At 37.2% G+C, this 24,660-nt stretch overlaps 2 protein-coding genes across 2 annotated transcripts; both read right to left on the bottom strand.

The window, feature by feature from the left end:
* Positions 1-342: 342 nt before the first annotated feature.
* Positions 343-1,957, bottom strand: LOC113069494 (gamma-crystallin S-1-like). The gene is made up of 3 exons (XM_026242592.1): positions 1,836-1,957; positions 1,223-1,465; positions 343-896 (listed from the first exon to the last, which is right to left on the bottom strand). The coding sequence occupies exons 1-3, from the start codon at positions 1,872-1,874 to the stop codon at positions 621-623; spliced, it is 558 nt and encodes a 185-aa protein (XP_026098377.1). The 5' UTR covers positions 1,875-1,957; the 3' UTR covers positions 343-620.
* Positions 1,958-2,516: 559 nt separating this feature from the next.
* LOC113069492 (gamma-crystallin M2-like) lies at positions 2,517-4,048 on the bottom strand. The gene is made up of 3 exons (XM_026242591.1): positions 3,937-4,048; positions 3,300-3,542; positions 2,517-2,852 (listed from the first exon to the last, which is right to left on the bottom strand). The coding sequence occupies exons 1-3, from the start codon at positions 3,943-3,945 to the stop codon at positions 2,574-2,576; spliced, it is 531 nt and encodes a 176-aa protein (XP_026098376.1). The 5' UTR covers positions 3,946-4,048; the 3' UTR covers positions 2,517-2,573.
* Positions 4,049-24,660: the final 20,612 nt, after the last annotated feature.

Here is a 24,660-nt window from a genome sequence, read left to right on the forward strand (position 1 = left end):
TTATGCTTTAAACAAAAATCTGGAAATGGTGTTTGAAAACTTGTTTTCCCTTTGAATTAAGTTTTTGTGGCCTTTGGCAAGGCCATTGGCAGATATTTTTCCTTTATTTAATCACAAATATATTTCATTTTGATACAAGACAAAAAATACTCATTTGTGCTGTGTGATCAGAAGGTAGTTGGACTATTTTTTGGTTTTAAAAAACTCATTTTCTCCTCCAAAATGACAAGTTGTGTTCCCTTTTTTTTTTTTTTTTTTGGTCTCAAAAAGGTCTTAAATTCAACTCAATAAAACCTGCGGAAACCCTGCCATTGCATGGCATTCAGACTGTACAAATGTCATTTGTTTGATTTTAATCAAATTTTCCTTTATTTCCAGTTGTAGTTGGGAAGGGAAAGGTGCTGATAAAACACAGTTTGCTCAGTCAACAGTGCCAAAAGAGACAAATAGCCCTAATTAAGTGAGGCATTTGTGCCAGAATAAATCAAGCATCACAAATACATTCAGCATGACAGATCCACAGGCCTAATCACATCAAGGTGATTGAAGGTCAGACAGTTGCTGCATGGACAGGCAATGCTGTTGACACATTGGGAGAGGTGCTTGTGTGATTTGGATCTTCAGTTGATGTCAGTCACACGTCTCAGGGAGCCCATGGTAGGACTTGGACTGCCCCACTCGACGTACCTCCTGTATTCGCCAGGGCGCAGGAAGAACTGGCGGCCAGTGTAGTTGGGGTGCTCATGGAGGATCCAGTAGCCTTCCATAACATTGGCTGAAGAGATGTCTCCTTTGTGGAACCGCTGACGCAGGTCGGGGCAATCTTCATTCAGCTCCATTGCCTGACCACCAAAATCGGAGCGCTCAAAGATCTTCACCCTGTAGTTTCCAGTGTACTGCGGAAGATATTAAAAAATGTGTAATAATTTTAATACAATAAGTTTTGTAAATAAAAATAAAAAACTGTAAAGCATTGCTCTGATTGATCAGCCCAACATGGCAACACTGGATCAGCCAATAGTATGAGTTTGTGGTGGGAGTATGACCAGTGGCAGACAAGGTGAGTGTTAATAATAAAAATAATAATAATAAATTACAAAATACTCTATGAACAGTCTCTCTTTTTTTACTGATACGCTAAAATCTCACAACCGAACCTACATAATAAAAATTCTTAACTTGCTGATGCAAAGTCACAATAGCTTCACAAATAAAGACTCACAGGAGGAACCAAGCGACAGGAACGAATGCAGTCGTTGAATCCAGCCCAGTGCTGGAAATCGGGGTATTCACCCTTGGAGAGCATGTACTGGTATCCAGCATAGTTGGGCTTCTCATAGGCCACCCAGCTTCCACTTTCTACTCGGATGGAGTTGCAGCGAGAAAAGTGGGCCTGCATGTCAGCGCAGTCTGCAGTGCACTCATAGTGACGGCCCTGGAAGTTTTTGTCTTCAAAGAAAGTAATCTGTGGGATGGTTATAATAAAAGAAAAATACAGGATTAAAGGTACGCTTTTAGTTTGTAGTTTAACTTTTAATTATTTTTATTTATTTATTTATTTTTGTAAAACATACATATAAAATCTGAAATGTTCTTTTTAATAGTAATGTTTTATAGTCTATCAGTTTATATTTTGTCTTCTGCATGACAATTTATCTTTTAACCCAGAGTATACCATTTTATATATTTTTTTTTTTACCAGTACAAAAATAACAGCTGTTCTATGTTTTTGTTCGAATTTATTTTGAGGAGTTAAAAGCATGGTTTCGGGTAATAGGGATAAATATCCTAAAACCTTGATCTGTTAAATTTACAGACAGAATTTGGTCACTTACCTTGCCCATTGTGACTGTTCTCTGAGCGGACCAAACCATTTCTGAGGTCAGGATCTCTTTATAGACCCGGCATGGATCAGGGCTTTGTGTGTGACTCACAAAACTCTTGTCTGGTCAGCACAATGTGTTCTATAGAGTGAATGTGACTGTAGATCTGCCTGTGCGTGGCCCCCTTTGTGTCTTTGCCATCTCTTCTCCCTCTCTCTCTCCAAACACAGCACCACTGCACTTTTCAGTGCTTGACAAAAAAGTTGCAAACTCCGCTTTTAGTTGCTTCAGCACTTTACATGTAAATGCCTTGAACTGGCAGGACTCATAAATGAGGATAAAATGGTAATATGAAGCTGGGATATAAAGTGATTTAAACAAGATTTAATTGAATTTGTTCTCTTACATAAGCACAAAGTTCTTTTTTTTTATCAGCTTGCTTTATGGTTTGGTATGAGACTAAAATTAATTCTCCAACCATGTCAGATTTATAAAGTTGAGTTTGGCTTGAAACTGACATGCAGTTTTGTTTATTTTTATTGATTTATTTATTTTTATGTGTACTGGGCAATGAATCAATGGCTCCTGAATCGAAAAACAAAAAACTGAAGGCTGAGGAAGGCTTAAGAAACGTTTCCTACAGTACCAAATAATTCAAAGCATCATGAAGAAAAAGACAGGATGCAAGAACTGTTTTAATCAGTTTTAACATCTTTAATGCTCATTAAAAAAAAAAAAAAGACTGTGTTTTTACACTAAACTGCTCCTCATTCTCCTAAAGGAGCCGATCATGGGATTCATGCAACCCCATTCGCTGCAGGCTCTGTATTCTCCGGGCCGCATGAAATACTGACGGCCTCTGTAATTGGGGTGCTCGTAAAAGATCCAGTAGCCCTCCATACAGTTACAGGAGTAGATGCCGTGGTGGCCAAAACGGTCGTAGACATTGGGGCAGTCATCTGTGAACTCCATCATGTGTCCGTACATTTCAGGTCTGTTGTAGATTCTCATGCGGTAGGCACCTCTGTACTGTTGTGTGGGGAGAAAACAGAGATCAGGGCTTTAGAGGAACCAGGGCAATGCAGAGAGACGTGTGCTAGTCAGAATGTCAGGGAGAAAACTGAAAACTCTTGATGTCGCTGTTGTGACTGAGCCTTTGAACACGACTTGACCTGCTGTAAATGCGCTACTCTCAAAGATTTTCAAGTAGACGTTTAGTCATTTTTGTCGAACAAACTCTAGTGACAGTGTCATGATTCTTCCACTGCAAAAAACAGAGATGAATTGAATTATGATGAGCTGCGCAGTCATCGGAGTGTGTCTTGCTCCATTTCAAATAACTAACTCTCCTGGTGGACCTGTGAACCTGTTTTTCCCTGCATATATGAATTACTTCAAAGAGCTCGTTGATTGACGTTTTTTTTTTTTAAGGTGTCTAACTGTGTGAAATAAAACCCATCAGTTTGATTGACTTACTGGGGAGAACATCTGACAAGATCTCATACAACTGTTGAAGCCCATCCAGTGGTGAAAGTTAGGATACTCCCCACGGCCCAGGATGTACTGATACCCCATATAGTTGGGCTTCTCGTAGCCAACCCAGTGACCCCCCGTGACCCTTATGGAGTTGCAGCAGTTGAAGTATCTGTAGGTGTCAGGGCAGTCAGCAGAGCACTCATAAGAGCGCCCCTGGAAGTTGGAGCCTTCATAGAAGATGATCTGACGATAGAAAGCCACAGAGGACAGTAAAGATGTTAGCAAAGAACAGAGGCATAATGTAAGTGGGGAATGAATATGCTGATTTTGTCCATTCTTATGTGAAAGCTCTATAGAAAGCTCTTATGGCTAAATTTCCCTGAATATTAATACTGGAAAAAAAATGTGAACAGAGATACTATTCTAAAGAATTATAATCCCTTTGCAAAATTCTCCTAACCTTTATCTAGTTTGACTTTTGAATTTCTTTTCAGACTATATGGTCTTCGAGTCTTTCAAGTGAGTGTGAAGCTCATATTCCCAATGTGGCGAATAACCACATATACTATCTTGTGAAAATAGCCATTCTGAACAGTAAGTATCACTCTAGTTAGAAGGTACAACTGTCAGCGCCTACCTTTCCCATGGCTGCAAAGCAGGATGTCCACACCGGTCTGCCGTAACTCCCATAGAGGTCCTGGTGGACCTTTTATACTCTTCTACAGATGTATAGACACAGAAGCCAGAAGCACGTCACAGAAACTAGAGTTTACCTTTGAAAACGTCACAGACCTTTCTATTATTCATTTCTCTAAAGACAACTAAAGCCACACTCCCATTATTCCCGAATGCTAGAGTTTACCTATACAAATTCCCCTCACCTCATGAGCCTTACCAGCACACCAAGCCTTGTTCACCAATGACCTGGGGATCTGCTTTTCACAACAGGCCACAAAAGGATCAGGAGGCATTATAACAAGCCTTTCTGTCTATGGCACAATGTGTAGTAAAAATGAAGCAAACTAATTTATGCACAAGTTACATTTGATGTAATTCAAAGTTCGCTTTAACAGTGGGGTTGCAAACTGGGACCATGGACGCCAGGCAGCTGGCAGGGGGATGGTAGGAGGTTCACAAAAGTTTGAGAAGAAAAAAAATATATGTCAGTCAAAATTAACATGGTAATTAATTAATTAAACAAGATGTTTCTTAAATTATAATTGTTTTAGTATAATATAAAGCCAAGTATAATTTAATTTAATTTAATTTAATTTAATTTAATTTAATTTAATTTAATTTAATTTAATTTAATTTAATTTAATTTAATTTGATTTGATTTGATTTGATTTGATTTGATTTGATTTGATTTGATTTGATTGTAGTGTAGTGTATTGTATTGTAAAGATTCGACTTAAAAAAAGTGTGAGACCACACTGAAATCTTTTTTAAACTGGGAGATGAACAGACACATTTAGGATTTAAAGAAAAACGCTGATAAAGCAAACATTTGTCACAAGTTTTTTTAAGTCTCTATATGGCAGAATTGGTTCTCTATAGCTTTGTTTTTTGATGTTGTCATCAAATATGAGATTACAAGGAAACACAACTGACACATTCTGTTTAGATTGAGGCGAACCAGCTTGACAGACATTGCGTCAACCAGTTGGTGCGGTGAATTTTATTAAATTGTTTATTTTTAAATGCTGTCATCACAAAGCATTTGAGAGTGATATCATCACAGCACACATTAAAGTACATCTGGTGTCTGTTTTTCCCGCCGTGTGCATTTTCAGGCACTCATCTAAGTGATTCTGACACTATTGATTGTTGTGGAATGTGTTGACATAACCTCCGACAATATGTTGCCTTCTTTTGCTTCCATACCCTGAAGAGTCGCTCTGATGCAAGGTCTTCATATGAGGCTGTGTTGAGGTGGGTCATACATTTCATGTGTTTGTGTTCGTGTTATTGTGTGATGATTGTTTCAACTCTAGGACAGTCGGCTCTGGCATGTAAGCAAACCCCTCAGCTGACAGGCAAAAGGCCAAAGACAGTTGGCCTTGTGTTTCTATTCTTTTCAAAGCTGAGCTTCACTCTCCACATCTCTCCTTTCATCAAGATGATGAGCAACGCTCTGTTTTGTGTATTGCTTTTTGCCGGTTTTACTCCAGAGAATGACAGCTTCTGTAAAACAATAGCCACACTGTTCTTTGATAGCCACTCTGGCATCGTTTTAAAACACAGCTCAGAGAGTGAGAGAAGTTGTAGTTAGTGCTTTGTTTCTTTATCTGTCAATGGCTTGAGCTGACAGTCACAATCATTACTAATGCGTCTGATCTTAATCTGAAAATCTATTTTAAACCTGGAGATAAACAGAAAGTTTTAGGATTTTGAACAAATTAAAGCAATCATTATCGCATAAAATGGATGATTAGAATTAAATTATTATTAAATGAAGAAGATATATTTAAGATTCTGTTCTATTTCTAGATCACTTAACTAATAAGCAATTTTGTGACGTTGATATTTGTGAATTTAACCTGACCTTTTTATTTTAGACAAATTTAAGTTATTAAAGCAAGGGGGACAAAATGAAAATATATCAAAAAATTCTGAAACTCATTCCAACATTTGAATATAATGTGTACAATATTATTTTTTAAAATACACTACAAATTAAAGTGTCATAAATTAAATATTATTATTATTATTTAAAATGGTTTTCTATATTTTAAAATGTAATTAATTCTTGTCATTTAACCACTGAATTAGAACAATAAAAATAGCATTGTGGTCTCAAGACTTTTTGGACTCAATTGTATAAATGATTGACTAATATTATATCTTTTGTCTTTTAATCTAACTTTCTGTCTCCTCCACTTCTCAGCTTTTTTCTTGGCTTAGTTAACGATTACTGTACCAAATGTACTCTGCACTACAGGAATGGTTCTCTCACATCACAGGCTTGCAAATAGTAATCTTGAAAGCACTACAATACATTTCATCCCCACACGGGGCGAAATACTTCAAATAAGCCCAAGCTTTCTCTCTTGGTTCCCCCTGGAGAACAAAAAGCCGACACTTAAGATCTTTTGCAGCCTCTCCGGTTGAGAGAGAAGGAAATGGAGAGAGTTGTTTTGGACAGACACAAAATGTAGTACAGTTTTATCACATAAGATTATTTTCATTGTGAGGTGATAAAATGTGCAAAATACGCTAATTTCATTTATTTACAATGAGGTCCAAAAAACATTTGTATTTTTGTATTCATTTTATTTGTAATAGCTTCATTTTATCAGTGTTAACATTTTTTAAATGTTGAACTGAACTCCACCATTTTTGTGTCAAATCTGACAATCATGTTCTCCGGCATGATTTGAGAAAGATCCTAAAATCTTGCGCAGTAATGGAAGAACAACTGACCATCACAATGAAATTCACATGATCAGTGTCATAAATTTACTTGATTAGCGACTTACTGTAGAAATGCTAGTGCATAATCTTAAATAATTCTTAATCATTTTACATCATAAAAGTTTATTTTTTTTCTACATGTCTAACGTTCAAAAACATATTTCCATGCTTTCAGTCTGATTTTAGACTTTTGTTCAGTATATATAAACCTGACTAGTCTTTTGGTTCATCTGGAAACTTAAAGCATAATATTGAGAAAAGAACATGGTCTTATTTAGTGACATTACAGGAAAGGCTAAGAAGAATATTTTAATGCTTGATAGACATAATGGCAAACAAATACACTGTTAGTTTCTTGATTATGGCATTAAATTGGAATTGTATGTATAATCTAGAATTAGACAGTGCACAGCACCCAGGTAAACATAATTCATTTTAATTTTTTCAGGGTGGGAGACAATATGCAGTGGACTTTGCAGTCCCAGATAGGAGTATTTAAGCTATCGGTGTGGACTGTTTTAAAGAAAATTTGTAATTTTAAGTACTTTATGGTTCTAGGACAAAAGCTCTGCGCTAGTGAATGGCAGCTGCCGCTTTTCTCCAATTAGCCTTGCGAGTATGTACGAGCGGGCCTTAATCTGCTGTTGAAGACGGTGTGATGTAGCTGGTGAGCCAAAGCCTCCCATGTGAGGGGGAGGAAGATGAGGGCCCCTTTGCTGGGAGATCATCCTCCTGTTGTTGTGCGGAGCTGCAGACGGGCCCTGTCTGTCCCTGCCAGCGCACAAGCCTCGCTATCGGCTGCGCCAGACGCTGCCTACGCTCGCCGGCCACTCTGAGAGCGTGCCAGGGACAGCTTTGTGGAGATGTGTCTGATGTGCTCTATCTTTTCTTTTGGAGGATAATTAAAAGAGGAAATAGTAGTGGAATATACACTGAAGAATGGAGGGATTGGGGACTCTTCTGAAGCCATTCAAATAATGGATGTGTTTATTATTTAGTTTATGCAGTTTTGTGTGTTTCTCGCCTTTGCTACACACTGTTGGACGTTTCATAAAACTTTTCTTTAGAAGGTTTAAAGTTGACTTTAGCCCCAGATTTCATATGTGCTATTTATTTATTTTACACTACATATGTTAAAATGTTTTAAAATGGAATCTCTTATGCTCACCCAGGCTGAATTTATTTGATCAAAAATGCAGAGAAGCAGTTCAATATTATTACAATTTATAAAACTTTTCTGTTTCAGTTTTCAGTGTCACGTGATTTTTCAGAAGTCTTTTTAATATGCTGATTTGGTACGCAAGAACCATTGCTTTAGTATTATAATTGTTGAAAAACACTAAATAACAAATTGATATAACATGGAATAATTGTTTAATTGCTGAGTAGCTATTAAGATATTTCAACTTACTGTATATAGCATTAGTATTTATTTATTATGTTATTATATGTAAAACTTAAACTTGTGTTTATTTAAATGTTATAAAAATATTTAATTTGGAAGAATTTAGCTTTTTACCACCGTTATTAAACATTAAGTTTTTTAAACAAATGTTGCATAGTTACAAATTATTATAAAATAATAAAATAAAATAATTAGCATTTTCAGTTGTCATACTGTGGGACCACTTTATGATATATATATATATATATATATATATATATATATATATATATATATATATATATATATATATATATATATATATATATATAATATATAAAATGTTCCTTAAGGGGGACTGCATAGCCTATTAATGCATGGCCATGTTTCTTACTAAATTCAGCTGGTCCTCATTTTTCTTCAAAATCTATCCCAGGTTTACATGCTCAGCTCCCAAATCAAACATGATTATGCATTATGGGTTACTGGGTTTGTTTTTCTCACATGTCCTTTTTAGGTGAAACACAGTGGTCCAGGTAAAGACAACCCTTTCACGTGATGTTTCCCCACCATCCCATGTCTCTGAGTTTAAAGAATAAGTTTCTTTTGTGTGATCTGCCCTCATCTCAAAACAGTCTACAGTGTTTACTGACACATGACAAGAAAAAAAAAAAAAACTTGGATCTTTTCATCTGCTCTTTTAGAAGGAGGAATCTCCTTACAATGCATCCGTGTGTTTAAGGCAGAGGCTGGCAACAACACAAGCAACTTCAATAGAGTGCCTTGAACACACGGGGAAAAGGTGCACCCGAGCTGCCGATCTTCCCCAACCTTTCTACTGCCTTAAATATATAATCACATATGATGCCCTTTTTTGCTTCTTTAAATTTGGCATCAAAGCAAATGTGTTCTGACAACAGTTAGTGACAAGGGCTCCAAAGGAAAAGAGGAAAGTCTGCCGTACCACACCGTATCAATTATTGATCGTGCGGCTCTCGACCTGCGAGAAAGAGAGAGCATTGTCATAATGAAATGTGTGATAAAAATAAAAAAAATAGATAAAGGTCGTCCCATTGTTCTGAAGACTTATGAGTTTGATTGACAGCCTGCAAATTCTCTTCATTCACTCGTAAAGGAGATCAAAAGACAGTTCTTCTCTTTGCCCAAGGCCACTTGCAATTTATTTAGAAGCCCTGTGCTTGTGTCCCAGCAGGAATCACTGCCGAACCAAGCCACTCAGGATAATCACAACTTTAAGGCGTCTCTCCTCCTCGCTCACTTCTTTTGTCAAATTAATGTAGCTAAGAAGCAAGTTCAGTTTCTTTTTAAAAAAAATGACAATATTTGGAAATGATCTCTGATTTAAACAACAAAACAGAATTATTATGTACTGTGGGGTCCAAATGTCCACAGATGCCGCGTTGAAACTGCTGTCCACCAGAAAGCTAAGAAGCATTATGATGTCAAACAGAATAGCTCATATTCAGCACTTTTTATAGGTCAGTATGTGACGTTGATCATTTGTTCTCCTTTCAGTCCGATGTTCTTTCACTTTGGATCCTTTAAAAAATCATACTGGAGAACATGATCATCAGCTTTCAAATGGAAGTTCATACAGCTCAAGTGCTCCTGTCCAACAAAACTAACCCATTCATGTTGCTCTTCACTGAAATTGTCATGCTTGTAATATAATTTAATAGCTGAATAATTTCAATAATGAACTGAATCATGTCCAACTTACAGAATCGTTACAGTACCATTGTTTATTATCATTACTGACTGTTATGTAGCTGCATATGAGTACGTACAAATATGCAATCGATGGTAGTGGAAGATGCCACTCTGCTTTGTAACCAGCAATAAATAACACTGTTTATTTCAAAGGGATGCAGCAGATCTCATGAGCAGCGGAAGACTTGAAGAAAAAATAGGGCATTCATATGGGAGCAAGTGAAGGCATGAAGAAATAAAAGAAAATCGAGAGCAGTGTGAAATTCCTTTTGAGTGGTTTGAAATGAAGTAGCGTTTGAAATGAAATGTTTTGTTCACCTGGTGCTGGTGCACCATATCTCTCAAAGAGTGTTTGAAAAACCTTACGCATTACATTAATAATACACAGGAGGATGCTTAATGGGGTGTGTGGCTCGTCCCCATATCCATAATGATGAAACTGTTTACCCCCTTTTTAAACCCAAATGTGCTGCACAGAATAAATTCTGTTCTGTAAATGCCTTCAGTCTGGTTAAATTAGAATGACATAATGTTGCAAAGTGATGAGATACACTACACACCAACAACAAAAACTAGTAATGAAAATGTCTGCAGCATGTAATTTTCATAGAGTTTGCTTGTGATCGTTTCAGTTTTTTTTTTTTTTTTTTTTTTGCAATAATATATAACACATTATAAAAAAAAAACATAGTTTTTTAATTTCAATTTTAATTGATTTTAATCATAAATATTACTACAATAATCATTAATAAGTGAGTGAGTAATTGTGACCTAGCCAATTATTGATTTACTAACCCTACATTGTATTTATACTGGGTTTGTATGAGGCATGCAAGGTAAGACTGACTGCAAATTACATAATGAAGTTTATAAAGTTAGAAGAAGAATACATGGTGACTATATAATGATGTAATCAGTCACATCAATCTGTTGCTGCATCCATCAGGGACAACGTTTGAACAGTTCACACCACTAGAGAGCAGTAGAGCTTTAAATGTGCTTCCTGCTGCTATCCCTCTCTCCACGCTTTCTCTTTCACTCTCTCTTTATTTGTAAAATAATTCCTGGAAGAAGTGTGCAGACAGATATGTACTAACTGGCTGTGCTCTAAATCCTATCAGCTGTAGCAGGTGCTGTGCTGGGCTCAGACTCAGACGCAGGTCATTTTAAACAGCTGCTGTGAGGGAGCTGACCTGGAGCACAGGCCACAGCGGGCATTCATACACACAAATACACACAAAGAAAGATATGTGCACACACAGCACACATGCACACATGTAAAAGCTTTTTTGTTTGGGGGCTACAATATTCTGGTGTGTTGCATGTTGGGATGTTTGGCTTTGAACTATTCGTTTTAAATAGACACTTGAGAAATGATATATAAATGTTGATAATTAAACATAGGATTAATATTTACTACAATCATAGCATTCATTAAATAAATAAATAAATACAATTTGTCAGGTAATTTTTGATTGGAATGTAAATGAAGCCATATAAAATAAAAATGCTATATCTTTGTATGGCAGAAGGAGTATTAAGTATGCTATTCGGGAGTGTATTACATTGTTGTCACATGACCTCATAATGCTGCATGTGTAATTCAGCAACGTGGTGTTCAAGAAGATCACCTAAGGTTAATGTGGATTTCGGCTTAACTATTATTGCTGGTTTCATGTGTCATGTATTACATCATTTTATGCCAGTGCGTTGTGTTTTGCACATTTTAGGAAAAGTACTCTGGATCATTTCAAGCATGGACAAAAATAAGAATAGGCCTATTGTGCATAAAATATACTCCTGAAATCTAAGAGTAGGCTACCTTAGACAATGCTTTAAAAAAATGATCCCTGTTATTTTGATAAATGCAACTGCTAGCTTTGTTTTAAGAACTGTCATGCTTTCATATCATTTGAAAGACTGACAGCGGTCTGGGTCATGACTGTGTGTGTAAGCAGAAGCCAAGTGTTTGAAAGGCCTCAAGAATCAAAAACGACTTCCAGCAGCATCCCTGGAAATGCCTGCAGGTCCTCAGAGACGATCTCCAAATTAATAAAGGCAGGCAAATAACACCAATTCCCACCATCAACATCATGGTTCTTATTCTTTTTGCTCTTAACTTTTGTTTTTTTCCCTTCTTTCACTCTTTCTCTACTCCATCACACTGTTGTTTTCTTTTTCTAATGTTTTTTCTCATTCCGCCTTTTCTGTCGTGGAGCACTGCAGCCACTTTCAAAGGCTCGGCTGTCACGCGCCGGCTTTGAGAGCTAGTTTAATTTTTAACGTACATGTTGTCAGGGTGCCGTCAGCAGTGATTGACAGGTTCGTCCCAGAGCAGCTCTGCTTGGCAGGCTGGCGTCTTTTGTCAGAGAGAGCGAAGAGAAGCAACAAAGAAAGCAGAAGAGGAGGAAAAAACACATAAATAAAACACAACCCCCCACTTACACTTTCCAATAGAGATTCAATTAAACGAAACTTAACATTGAGCTTTTTCATATATGGAAAATGGACTTGATATTTCCTTTTGTTCTAAGAGTGGCAGCAGGAAAAGGGGAGAATAAAGCTTGATAAACATAGGTGGAGATATGAGTGCTTTGCTGCATGTGTGTATACATATATATATATATATACTGAAGGGACTGAATATTTAATTCACTTCTCTAGATATCTGTTTTGCTATTATATTTTTCTAGATAGTATAACAACCATATGATTACTGCTTGAGGCTATTTGAGCATCAACCAAGCTGACACAATATCATGTGCTTACATAAGCAGTTATATACATGGCCCTAGATGATCTTTCTGCAGACTCAAAAGAATCTCTGTAGTGTATTTGCAGATACTTTTTATTATTTTTTTTTATATAAAGTCTTCCCAGTCCGGCGAGATGAAGATATGAGGCTCCTCTAATGTAAACACTGAGTAGGACACTCTTTGGAGTGTCAGGATTCTGACAGGACCGCCGCAAGCCAGTTCATCTCTGTGCACGTATCCACACCAGCCATAACTGTTTGAGAATGAAAAGAGCAGGACAAGGAGATCACAACTGTACTCAAAATGCAAACAGTAGAGTTGTCCTTGCAACATGGGATATGAGTCATTTAACATTTATTTTAATCAAAACCAATAGCCACATAATCATAGGCTTTTTTTGAAGTTTAGAGCAGTGTGGTTTCAGTATGGTTTGAGATGCTGGTTGAAATTATTCTTTTATGAATAAGAACTACAGTAGATGTATTTTTTTTTTCACCCAGCTGTATTCATTGATATTTTTAGATCAGTGTCAAAGGCTCCTTGCATACCAGTCTATTAAATTTCAAAAAAGGATAAGTCAGTTCAAGTCTTTAGAAAAATGATAGCTCCAATAAACAAATTCCCAGGGTCATTTCTTTTTGCTGTGTGTCGTTTTATGCTGTGTCCTTTATTTGATCAAAAATTTGGGATTGGTAAGATTCTTAAATGTTTTTGAAAGATGCATATTTTTTTACCAAGCATTTATTTGATCAAAAAATACAGTAAAAACACAAATATTGTGAAATTAAAATGATAATAAGAAAAAATGTTTTAAGGATAATTACAAAGGTCAAAAGAACCTTTTTTGAAATATATATATATATATATATATATATATATATATATATATATATATATATATATATATATATATATATATATATATATATATTTACTCTTTGAAGTATATTTTGATCATTTGTTGAATAGAAGTATTCATTTCTTAAAAAGAAAGAAAGAAAGAAAGAAAGAAAGAAAGAAAGAAAGAAAGAAAGAAAGAAAGAAAGAAAGAAAGAAAGAAAGAAAGAAAGAAAGAAAGAAAGAAAGAAAATCTTATTGACCTGAATCTTTTGAACAGTAGTGTATGTCTAAAAGGGTAGCAGACTTTCTAGTTTTGGTCATGTTCTTTCAATTTTGGCATTTCTTAATACATTTCCACATTCATCATTATCTTTAGTGTAGAATGTTGCCCTATATTGGAGGACATGCATCATGAAAACGTATGAAAATGTACTAAATAATAAGAGTGACTCCTACATCTGTTGTTATCTTTTGTAGAACTAAATTTGAATGCGAGGGCTCTTTGTGCCACACATGATGCCTTGGTGTCTACCACCCTGTCTGAGATAGGTGTACATTTTCCCCCTCTGCCAGCATCTTTTTTAATAAAAACACATCTTGCATTTGATAATACCTTGACATTTGACAGTCTGTTCAGACCAATCAAATGAAGCAGATTTCTTTTTTCCTTTGAGTCGTCTAGCGGAGCAGCATTGGGGAAAAATAGTCCTGTCACTCCTCAGAAGCCTATCAAAGACTGCCTTAGCCGCAACGATCAGCTTCTGATGGCGCCGCCCCCTTTTTTATTTATTTATTTTATTTATTTATTTTGGAAACCAGCCTGTTGAGACATCGTAGCTAACATCAGAGCTAAATGTTGATGGGATGAAGTGTCCCACTTTCCTCTGAGAAGCGTCTGGTTGTTTTTGTCTCACGGATGGAGAGAAGCGATGATGACTCTCTGTCAGTCACGACAGAGCCAGAACCTCAGTCAGTGAAACAGGACGAAACCACTTTCTGGTCACCACCTTGCACCCTCGTTATAAAAGTAAAGTGCATATCACATTAAGTATGTGAATTCCTCCAGTGATGGTAGGCTTCTCTTAAAAGAAGCAACAGAGCTTACAGTCTCCATGGTTATATAATTAATAGCAGCCAAACTCAAACAAAATTTAACACATTGCCATTCATCTAAGGCCACGTGTATTAGAGCACATTTAAGTCCAAAGTAATAAATTAATAACACTGCACCAGGGTATAATGGGAACGTGCGTGTTTAATGATTCTGTTTGACAACAAAAGGTAAGTATCTGAATCCCAGGGAGTCATCAGCGCCTTTCCTTTTCTTTCGCTACACTATAAGACTGTGTGTACAGTCGTTAGATGATATAATAAATGCAATAATATAAAGGATGGTTTTTGTCCTGGATAGTCAAGAAAAAGCTAAAATAGGCCAACCCAAAATAGTAACAGCTATTGTTATGTGTTATTCAAATTTTTGGGATCAGTAAGATTTTTTTAATGTCTTTGAAAAGTCTTTTATGCTCACCAAGGCTACACTTATTTAATCAAAAATACAGTAAAGAGTAATACTGTGACATATTGTTACACTCTAAAATACCATAAAATAATATAAGTATTATTAACTATTTTATTGTATATTTATTGTATTTTCTAAATATTATTAAACTTTATATACTGTCATGGTCAAAAATATTGGCACCCTTGGTAAATATGAACGAAGAAGGGTTTGAAATTTCATCTGTATTGTTAATCCTTTTGATCTTTTATTTAAAAAATGCACAAAAATGTATCCTTTCATTGGAAAATATGAATTTAAAATGGGGGGAAATATCATTATGAAATAAATGTTTCTCTCTAATACACATTGGCCACAATTATTGGCATCCCTAGAAATTCTTATTAAAATATCCCTGAAGTATATTCCCATTCATATTCACAATTTTGAGCACTCCAGCGTGATTATAAACATGAAATTATCCAGCCATGGCTTCCTGTTTCACAGAAACATAAAGCAGATATATATGTGCTCAAGGATCATTTTGTGATGAAAAAAGAACAGCACTTTTTTATCACAATACTGCTTGCTGAAGATTTTTGATACTTGGATATCCAATACCTTTTAATTTCTAATTATACTAATAAAATTGTAACAGATATAAGATAAGATTCATAAGGTCTTTTTCGGACTTGTGTTTGATTCACTATCATGTCTCACTGAACTAACTAAGAATATTAAATGTGGTAGTAGTATTATTCACTAATCAGCAATTCAGCAGTAGTACAAGCATCCACCGCACAGCTGAGTCAGTGCATAGCAGAGAGCACAACTGAAATCTGATGCAGTCTGTTGATATTGAAGAGATTTCACTGGAATTCACATCAATTGTTCCTTCTTTCTTCATATGAAAGGGCCTCTGTTGAAAAAAAAAACATCCGGACTTCTTATTACAGATCGTGAGTCAGGAGGCAGGTGTCGAGTTTTTGAGAAATTATTTGAGTGTGTGTGTGTGTAAGACAGATTTCTATTCCTCACTTGTAATGCCTTTCACTTAGAACTCGCTCGCAACACACAACAGATAAACAAACCTTCACATTTCAAAAGGAAACTCTCAGACGTGGATGTGTGATTCTTTTTTCATCATCACTGTTCTCACTTATCATGAAAGGCAGCTTTCAGTGTCAGTTTGATAATAGACAGCCCGTCTATTCGCAGTGCGTGCTTAAATACTGCCGAGTTGATGCCGTGTGTGATGGAGAGCGGACGACTCTTGAAGGAATGATGCAGAGCAATTCTTCCTCGTTTCTATTCTTTTTTTTCCTCTGGATGCTTCGACCTCTTCTTTTGCACCAGGTGTGGGTTTCCTTGATCCCCCTCTTCCTCTATTTGCAGTGCCCCCACCCTCCGCACCCCCTGGTATGAATGATTCACTGCGAGAACAAGCGGCTTCCCTCCCCAAGAGTGTGGAGCATGGTGAAAAAGCCATGCAGCAGAGCCAAAGCCCCACTCTGATCTCGCCATGTTGTGTAACTCTTCAGAAAGCCAATGTTTCTAACTCATACTCAGTCTTTTTTTTTTTTCCCTGACTGTAACACTCGGTATTGACTGTTTATGCTTTTTAATGTTTGCGGAGAGGGCCTGGGGCTTGCAATGGGGGGAACCGTTCTTCTTGACACACTTAACGCCCCCGTAGTGAACTCTCGCTCCCAGCACTCCTGGAAGTACAGAGACCCCATCACCAGCCGGGAGTGGGTATGAAAGCCAGCACCCGCCGTGCCGCTCGAGAGAGATCACCCAACACACGATTAAGACGCTCAAAAGGCATTCTTTCACACAAAATATTTACACAACAGCCCCCCTTCCCTATCAAAGCTGCAGAGGCTCTCTTCTGTTGTGCTTTCTTTGGGGAAGTTTGAGGGCACTGGAGATAGACAGAGAGAGAGAGTGGGAGAGTGAGCATGCACAACCTCGCAGAGGGCACACTCCGGTCATATTAAGCAAGGAACAACTCTGTCTCTCATTCTTTTTGTCTGTCCGACTATTTTACGCTCTCTTGCAGTCCCATGTGAGCGACAGCATGGAAATATTCTTGGATCGAATCTGCCAATAAATGTATGCGGGTCAGAATATGAACGCCAGGGTTGCCATGGTGTTATCTCAGAAATCCATTCCAAGTGTTTGGAGTGTTCACAAGTATTGTATTTTAATAGACAAGTTGACATTTATTAGATCGCACTGACATGAAGTGAATGTGATTTTTAAAGACGCTTTTTTAAAGGATAGATTACAAAAGCATAATACTTTTTAAAAATCTTTTTTAGTTATTTTTTTTACAATTCTTATTCTTATTTTTAATTTCTCTATAATACATCTATAAAAATTAGGGAAATTCTGTAACTTTTGTATCTTAGTTCATATTGTATTTTCAGTTCATTTGGCAGTTTTTACAACAAAGAATCCTCGTCCCTAATTCTGTGGTCAATACTATTAAGACACACATTATTGACTGTCTTTTTGATTAAATGATAAATAATGTTCAACAGTGTTATAAGCATTGAAACAGTGCAGCTTGGCAGTGAAAAGGTCATTGGTTTGATTCCAGGGAAATGCAAGAACTAATATAATTCCTAAGTTAACTGCAATGAAAGTCTCATCGGTTGAAAGTGTCTGCCAAATGTATCAAATGTAAATTGGACGCACACCTATGTATAAACTGTTTAAATCTCACTACTGGGGTTATGTACATCAATATATTGTTTGTGAATTCCCTGCATTTCGAAGATGCTTGTTTTACAAACAAGGCCCAGTTTGACGCTGGATTTGCGTAGTGTTTATTTTTTAAGGATAATGCAGTCCCAATGAAAAAGGGTCACGATCGCGTGTTGGAACCGCAGCCGGTGAGTAAAACTGCTTCAAATATCTCTGTGTTGTTAACTTAGCTATCGGCGTGTTAGCACATCAACACATCACATACCACATAGAGACGTCCTGCTGTAGTCATTGCTGCTGCTGCTCTCGTTCAGTTTCAGCCTCGGGATCTGATTCTGGATCATAAATATACGCTGAATCTGACTGTTAGCCATAGTTTGTTTTGGATGATGTTTTTTTCCTCACGGTAATGTCACAGCCTCCAAACGCTCTCAACGCAAAAGCCTACTCGCGCTCGTGATTCTTTAGCTCCGCCCACACGTCACGCCTCCAGACGCTCGTGTTTTTCTGAAAAAAAAATTGGCACAGATTATTTTTCTCTTATAAATATAATAAAACTAAAGACTTTTTGGTTGCACTTTATTTTACAGTACGTGTACTAACATGTACTTATAGTGTACTTACAGTGTATTTATCTAAGAAAGTTCTGGTAATACAAGGTAACTACATGGGGTAGGGTTAGGTTTAGGGGTAGGTTCAGGGTTAGTACCTAATTATTACATAGTTATTGTAATTGCTATAATAACTACATAGTATGTACATAGGGAACAGGACTGTAAAATAAAGTGCTACCAACTTTTTGGAGATATGAAGGATGCAGTACTACTCTATAGGTACTCAAGATTAACAGGAGATTGAGTGAAAATGGGCATTTCAACCCCCCTTTAATTTGATTTTTTTTCAGTGTTTAATTAAAATGGTAATGATTATTTCCTACAGGAAATCATTTTAAATTTTCAAAACATAGTCGTCCATTTTCCTTTATTTATACAGTGCTTTATAAATACTGATTGTGTCAAAGCAGCTTTACAGTGTCAGACAGAAAAATAGTTTCTTCCAGCTCTCTTCCAATACTGTCTGTGCAATCAAGCACAATGAATCAATCAGTCAAGCGTCTCCAACTAAGCAAGCCAGACGTGACAGTGGCAAGGAACCAAAACTGAAGACAAGAAACCAAGGAACCAAAACAAATCAGAAAAAAATATTGGAAATACATATAATAAATACATTAACCATAGGCTTAAAGTTCTAAAAGTACAACAGATTGTGTGTGTGTGTGTGTGTGTGTGTGTTTTACATATTGGCAGAGGCATTATATTTTGCACTTAATATTTATTAAAATCATAAACTGATACTGCCTTAGGACTTTACTTGTACCAATCCCTAAAGCCACCCCTACAGCCTTTCCAATCGACATGGGGACACCACATTCAATTTCAGTTGTATGTATTGAATACCTTATAAGCACTTTATTTCCAGGTTTCAACGTTTTTGTTTTTTTTTCTTCAATTTGAATTTCAGAAAAAAAAAAACTTTTTGAGGTAGAATTAAATGGGAAAAGGAAGAAGACTTACATCTGAAAAAAGCTGCAACTCGGGTTAAATCCACTACCATTACTCACCACATCACAGTTTCTGTTATCAGACAGGTCATTTTGACAGGTAATCAGACACTCTTGTGATTTTTGGCCTTTGCGTTTGGTGGACATTCGTCCAATGATTCCAACAGATTAGTCAATAATCGCATTTTCCAGAAGTGAATTTAAAATCTTGCATCTTCATTTTATGTATTTTTATTTATTTTATTTTTCGTGAGTACTGAACATGGCTAATTCTCCATCTCCATTATTGCTTTGTGGTCAGATGGTCCCAGATGGTGGGAACTGGTTTTAAAGATTGCTAAATGTTGGGTAGCAGTGGAATCCAAACCCACCTCCTCCTCTTTTCTCAAAAAGACAAAGATGTCATAATGTGCTAATGAGAGAAGATGGCTAAGACCTCCTACCTTCCTTCCCCCCACCCGTTTGCGCCCATGGCCACAGGTCGTCTCCAGGCAGACAAGGCCTGCTTGTCAAAGGCACCGGCTCTCGCGCCATATTGATCGTGGACTTGATGAAAGGTCAGCGGACCCCCGCTTTCACTCATCACCATAGTTGCGATGTTCCTGTGCCTGCCTCCCTGCAGACGTGAGCCCACCATCGCTGTCCCTCTTCCTCTGTGGTCCACCCCTCCTCCCCTGACTAACCACCACCTGGGGGAAAAGAAGAGCCTGCAAACGAGCTAATCATCTCTTACGATGAACACCTCCTGACTGGCTGACAAATGTCAGGGTGACTTGTACGGAATTAAAAAAATAAATAAATAAGAAGTGAATTAATTGCACCGGTTAATTAGGTCCCTGAGGCCTGAGCGCTAATTGCAAGCCACAGAGCTGGCAAGCCTCGAAAGCCCAAACAAAAGACGGTGCGTTCAAACAAACAGGCAAGCTCAAGAGCAGACATAGCATGGATACACACACCGACACAAGCGACTCGCATAGGCTTTTTTTCTCGCTTTCGCAAGCCTCCTCTCTCCTTGTGTAACTCTGTGACCTGCCAAATGTTCTCGTTGTCTTGATGTGCGACGCAAAGCTAGGCATTCAGTCACAGAAATCTGCTGCATTCCACAAAGCATCTGTCTCTGTACCACCCGAATTCATTAAGTTTGTATCAATTAGCCGTTATGACTTAGCAAACCTCTATTTGTGTTTGGCCCTTTGAAAATCTTCCTAAAGTGACTGTGTCCCTCAGTGTACCCTTGTGTCATCCAACTTTAGCTTCACAAAGTGTCTCTCGCACTTAATTGGAAAGAAAAATGAAAGAAAGGAAAAACAAAACTCTGTGTATTCTACTACAGTTTCTCTGCCTTTTTTATGTTTCCCTCTGAACTGCAAACTTGAGAGATGGTGTGTTTTGTCAAGGTTGGTTGAAAGACAGGAAAGAGTGAGGAGTGGGGTAAATGGGGCTCTAGAACCATTGCATTTCACTGTTCTACCAGTCGCTGCTCTTCTTTCTGTAATTATCAGTTACTATGGTAGTCTTAGGCGTTGTTCACTTTTTAGAACTCAACTTAAGTTTATCTTTGAGCTGCTAACCCAGTCTGTTGTCTTTCAGACAACATCCACTTCTCCAAAGTTCAGCTTGTGTGGGTGTCGTGATATGCTTGGATCACAAACTGTACATCTTTCTGTGATTGCATGTTTAAGTTTGATCTGGGTCTGAGAAGTTTGCATGTGTTGGAGAGTGTATGTGTGTTCTAATATTAGATCAAGCATGTGATGCAGAGCCCCTTATCAAGGGAAATTTGAATACATGTGGAAGACATCACCACAGACATCTTTGGTGGTCTGGCTGCTCTCATTCCTCTTCTGCTCCTAAATCAATTAGCACTAGTCATTTACTGGTATTAGTGTTACTTTTGGGTGTCGTAATGCTTATTATTTTATGTTTATGTCTGCTTTATGTTGATAATTTTCATTTTATGTTTATTGAATATTCGGTGATAATTCCTTAGTGGTTTGCCATATTTTAAAGTATTTCACTTAATGAAAAACATAATATTTCCATCTGTACGAGACAGCCTTTTAACAGTGTTAATTTTTATTTTTAAAATGTGCTAATGTACAAAAAAATGTTTTAAGTCTAATTCGGTTTTATATATATATATATATATATATATATATATATATATATATATATATATATATATATATATATATATATATATATATATATATATATATATATATATATAAATAAACTGATATCCACAGAAGAAAGACACTTAGATTTGAAATGATATGACCATGAGTAAATGGTTTTTCTATGATCTATCTTTTCTAAACTGACTATCATATTAATTTATTCCGAGTGCATCATTTGTATTTTTTTGTGGTTAAGTCACAACCTCCATAACAGCTCTATATCACCTCATTAACATTCAGAAACAGCCTTGACCTCAGGAAACAGGGTCTTATTGCATTTTGATTAGCTGCTAAACAGTGCATTTTCTAAATACCCCCTGCAACATCATCACGCTCTCATTCTTGACTTTGCCTCTGACCCACAATCCTTTACTCTGTGGGGATTGCCTACACATAACTCGAGCAAGGGAAAAGAGTACTTATGAGCCAAGAGTAAGCAAAGAAGGAGTAGACGGAGACTGACATATGACTTGAATGGAAAAAAAAGCAATGCACGAGTTGGGATATTGCAGGTAAGTACAAAAGGAAAGCGTGTTAGACTCAGGCAGGAAATGTGCCTGCTTTTATAATTTGATACTGATGGTCTGTAGTGCAGTCCTCTCCCAACATATTTCATGCCGAGCAGTCAGAATCTGTTCAGCAGAACCATTAGCCTTAATTTGTGTGTGCTGCGTTTCTGGAGACAAGCTCCAAAGGCCAGTTAGCAATATGGTTTGGCTTTGAATTTGCAATGTGTCCAGGTCTTCACAGGCTAAATACTCCTTAGAGACCCATCGGTCCCAATCCCCCCATGACCAAGTCCTATCGATCCTGCTGTTATTGACATGACACCTGCAGAGGGGGCTTTACCTATCGATAACCGATGGTATTTCTGCTGCAGATCAAAAGCCAACTGCCAGCTTTCATGTTTGTAAACAGTATCGATTTGCATAATAACCTCAAAAATGAGTACCTGGGATTAGGCAAGGACAAATGCATTTCAGCATTCATTATGATGTGAACTGTGAGAGCCTAATTAAGGGAAGAAACTGTGAGAGAACACATTGCGTTCAGCTTGACAACATTCAGCATCGCCAGTGACACCCTTTGGAATGCCATTGTTAATGAAAGGCATTTTATTAGCAAACTAACAACACTCTCAATAAAAAAATTAAATAAATAAAGCAAACCTCTCCACTTCTCAGCAGATAAAGCGCTGATGTGCCACTTTTTTTCTCTTAAATATGCAAATTATTGCTGCGTGCTGCATTCATTTATTCATGATCTGGTCCCTGTGCCTGCATGTTCACCTGTTCTCAGCGGTCTCTGGCCTGCATCAGGCTCTGTGCTGAAAGAGATGTCAGGGGAGAGGATGAGGAAAGGATGATGAGGCAGACACAGACGTATCTTCTTCTCTTGCTGCAGTTCATCCACTTCCACTAAGCTGCCTTAAAACCACTGAATTATGCATGTGTCTCTGTCACTTATTCATTTCTTAACCACAGTCGCTGTCATTAGGTGGCGAGCGTTATTTGGCTCTGAGCTCTTCCCAGCGGACGTTGTGTTCAAACTGGGAAGCTGAGTTCATAAGATAGAAAATAGCAAGCAGCTGTTTTATGCATGACGGCATTTATAAGGTAGCAGTGCCGTAAAACAAATATCAAATTAATGTTTATTTGCGATTCTTGAAATATGGTTCTAAACCATTTCTCATTTGACCTTCTGATGAATGGATATATTGATACTTTTACTCTGCAAACACACATTAAACTGATCAAACATGACAGTGAAGATTTTTTATTTTTCAAACCAATGTTGATCTTTGTATTCATTGAGAATCCTGCAGAAAAAGTATAAGTATAAAAAAACACAAAGTATAAAAATCAGTTCCCAGAAAAATATTAAGTAGCCCGGTTTTCAACACTAATAATAAGAAACGTTTATTGAGCACTAAATCAGCATATTAAAATATGAAATATATTTCTCAACGTTGTTGCTTTGAGAACTGCAGTTTGAGAACTATATATATATGTCAAAACAGGACTGAAAATGGACTACTAGGCATACATCTAAATTATGTTTGTTTTTGTTTTTTTATGCACAAATCTTATCATTATAAGTGGATTTCAGAGAACAGTAAAAAATAATAAAAAGGGCCGTTCTTTACCTCTTTGAATCCTATCATAAATAATAATAAAACAATGACATATAGCAAGGGCAGGACTAACTTTTGTTAGAGTAATCTAATGTAGTCAGATTTTTCCATATTAAATAGTGTTTTTATCTCCACATGAAGCACATTTTTAAACTGGGAAAAAAAGTTTTTTACAGTGTAGGATGAGACACTTTATTGTTCACATTTTTTGTCTAAATATGGTTCTTTCTTGAGCACCGGCGCCCCAGCTATGCCTGAAATTCTGAAGTCTTTGTGGCCTGACAGCATCCCTAAAGTCTGTCATTTACCATCTACTTAAGATCCTTTAATAGTGTGACTTTCATACTTTGACTGCTTTGATAGCTCTGTTTCAATAAGCTTTTCACATTCAGTCTGGTCTCTTCACTCCTGGATTTGAAACATTAGAACAGAGTATGTTGTGACTAGCCACAGTCAACAGAAAAGGCTGACTGTGGATAGATAAAACTTAGAGACGGGGAGAACGAGGTTGGGAGCGAGGATGAGAGAATGGTATGAGTAAGAATGCTGTTCCCCTTTTAAACCATGTGCTACTCACAGCGGTAGCAAAGCAATAGTTCTCCCAGACTTCCCTTGAAAAAACAATTCCACATGTGCCTGAGTGAAAAACCCGCCCTGCACACTTGCTGTTATTTACGAAGTGCTGACACCGGGGCCTGAAAGAATTAGTATTCTGTTAGGTAAATGTTTTCCTCTGGGTTCCTTCTCAGCAACAGTTTGCAGATGTTTGGGCGATACAGAGAGAAAGCGCTTTCCCATTGCAGAGCCAATGAAGAAAGCATGTCAAAAAAAGTTATTCTCGGCCGAGCTCTGACAGTGATCTATGACTTCTCACTGCCTACTCACTGCCTTACCATCCCCAACTTCAGGGCTGCGTTTTGGCTGCCAGAGTTTTTACTCTGGCTCTGTAAACCCAAAGCTGTTTTCTTCCCCAAACACATTTATTAAATTTTTTTTAAGAGTTGGACGCACCTGGCTAGAGTCCAACAGCAGATGTGTTGGCAGTGCTGTGGCTAAGTAGCAGATTTCACACCATACGGCCCTGTAGAGACCAAACCCCTAAACCAGGGTGACAGAGGTCTTGATGTTTAGATTTGTTTATCCAGCTAAAG

This window comes from Carassius auratus, unplaced genomic scaffold (assembly GCF_003368295.1).
Source record: "Carassius auratus strain Wakin unplaced genomic scaffold, ASM336829v1 scaf_tig00001679, whole genome shotgun sequence".
NCBI classification, from domain to species: domain Eukaryota; kingdom Metazoa; phylum Chordata; class Actinopteri; order Cypriniformes; family Cyprinidae; genus Carassius; species Carassius auratus.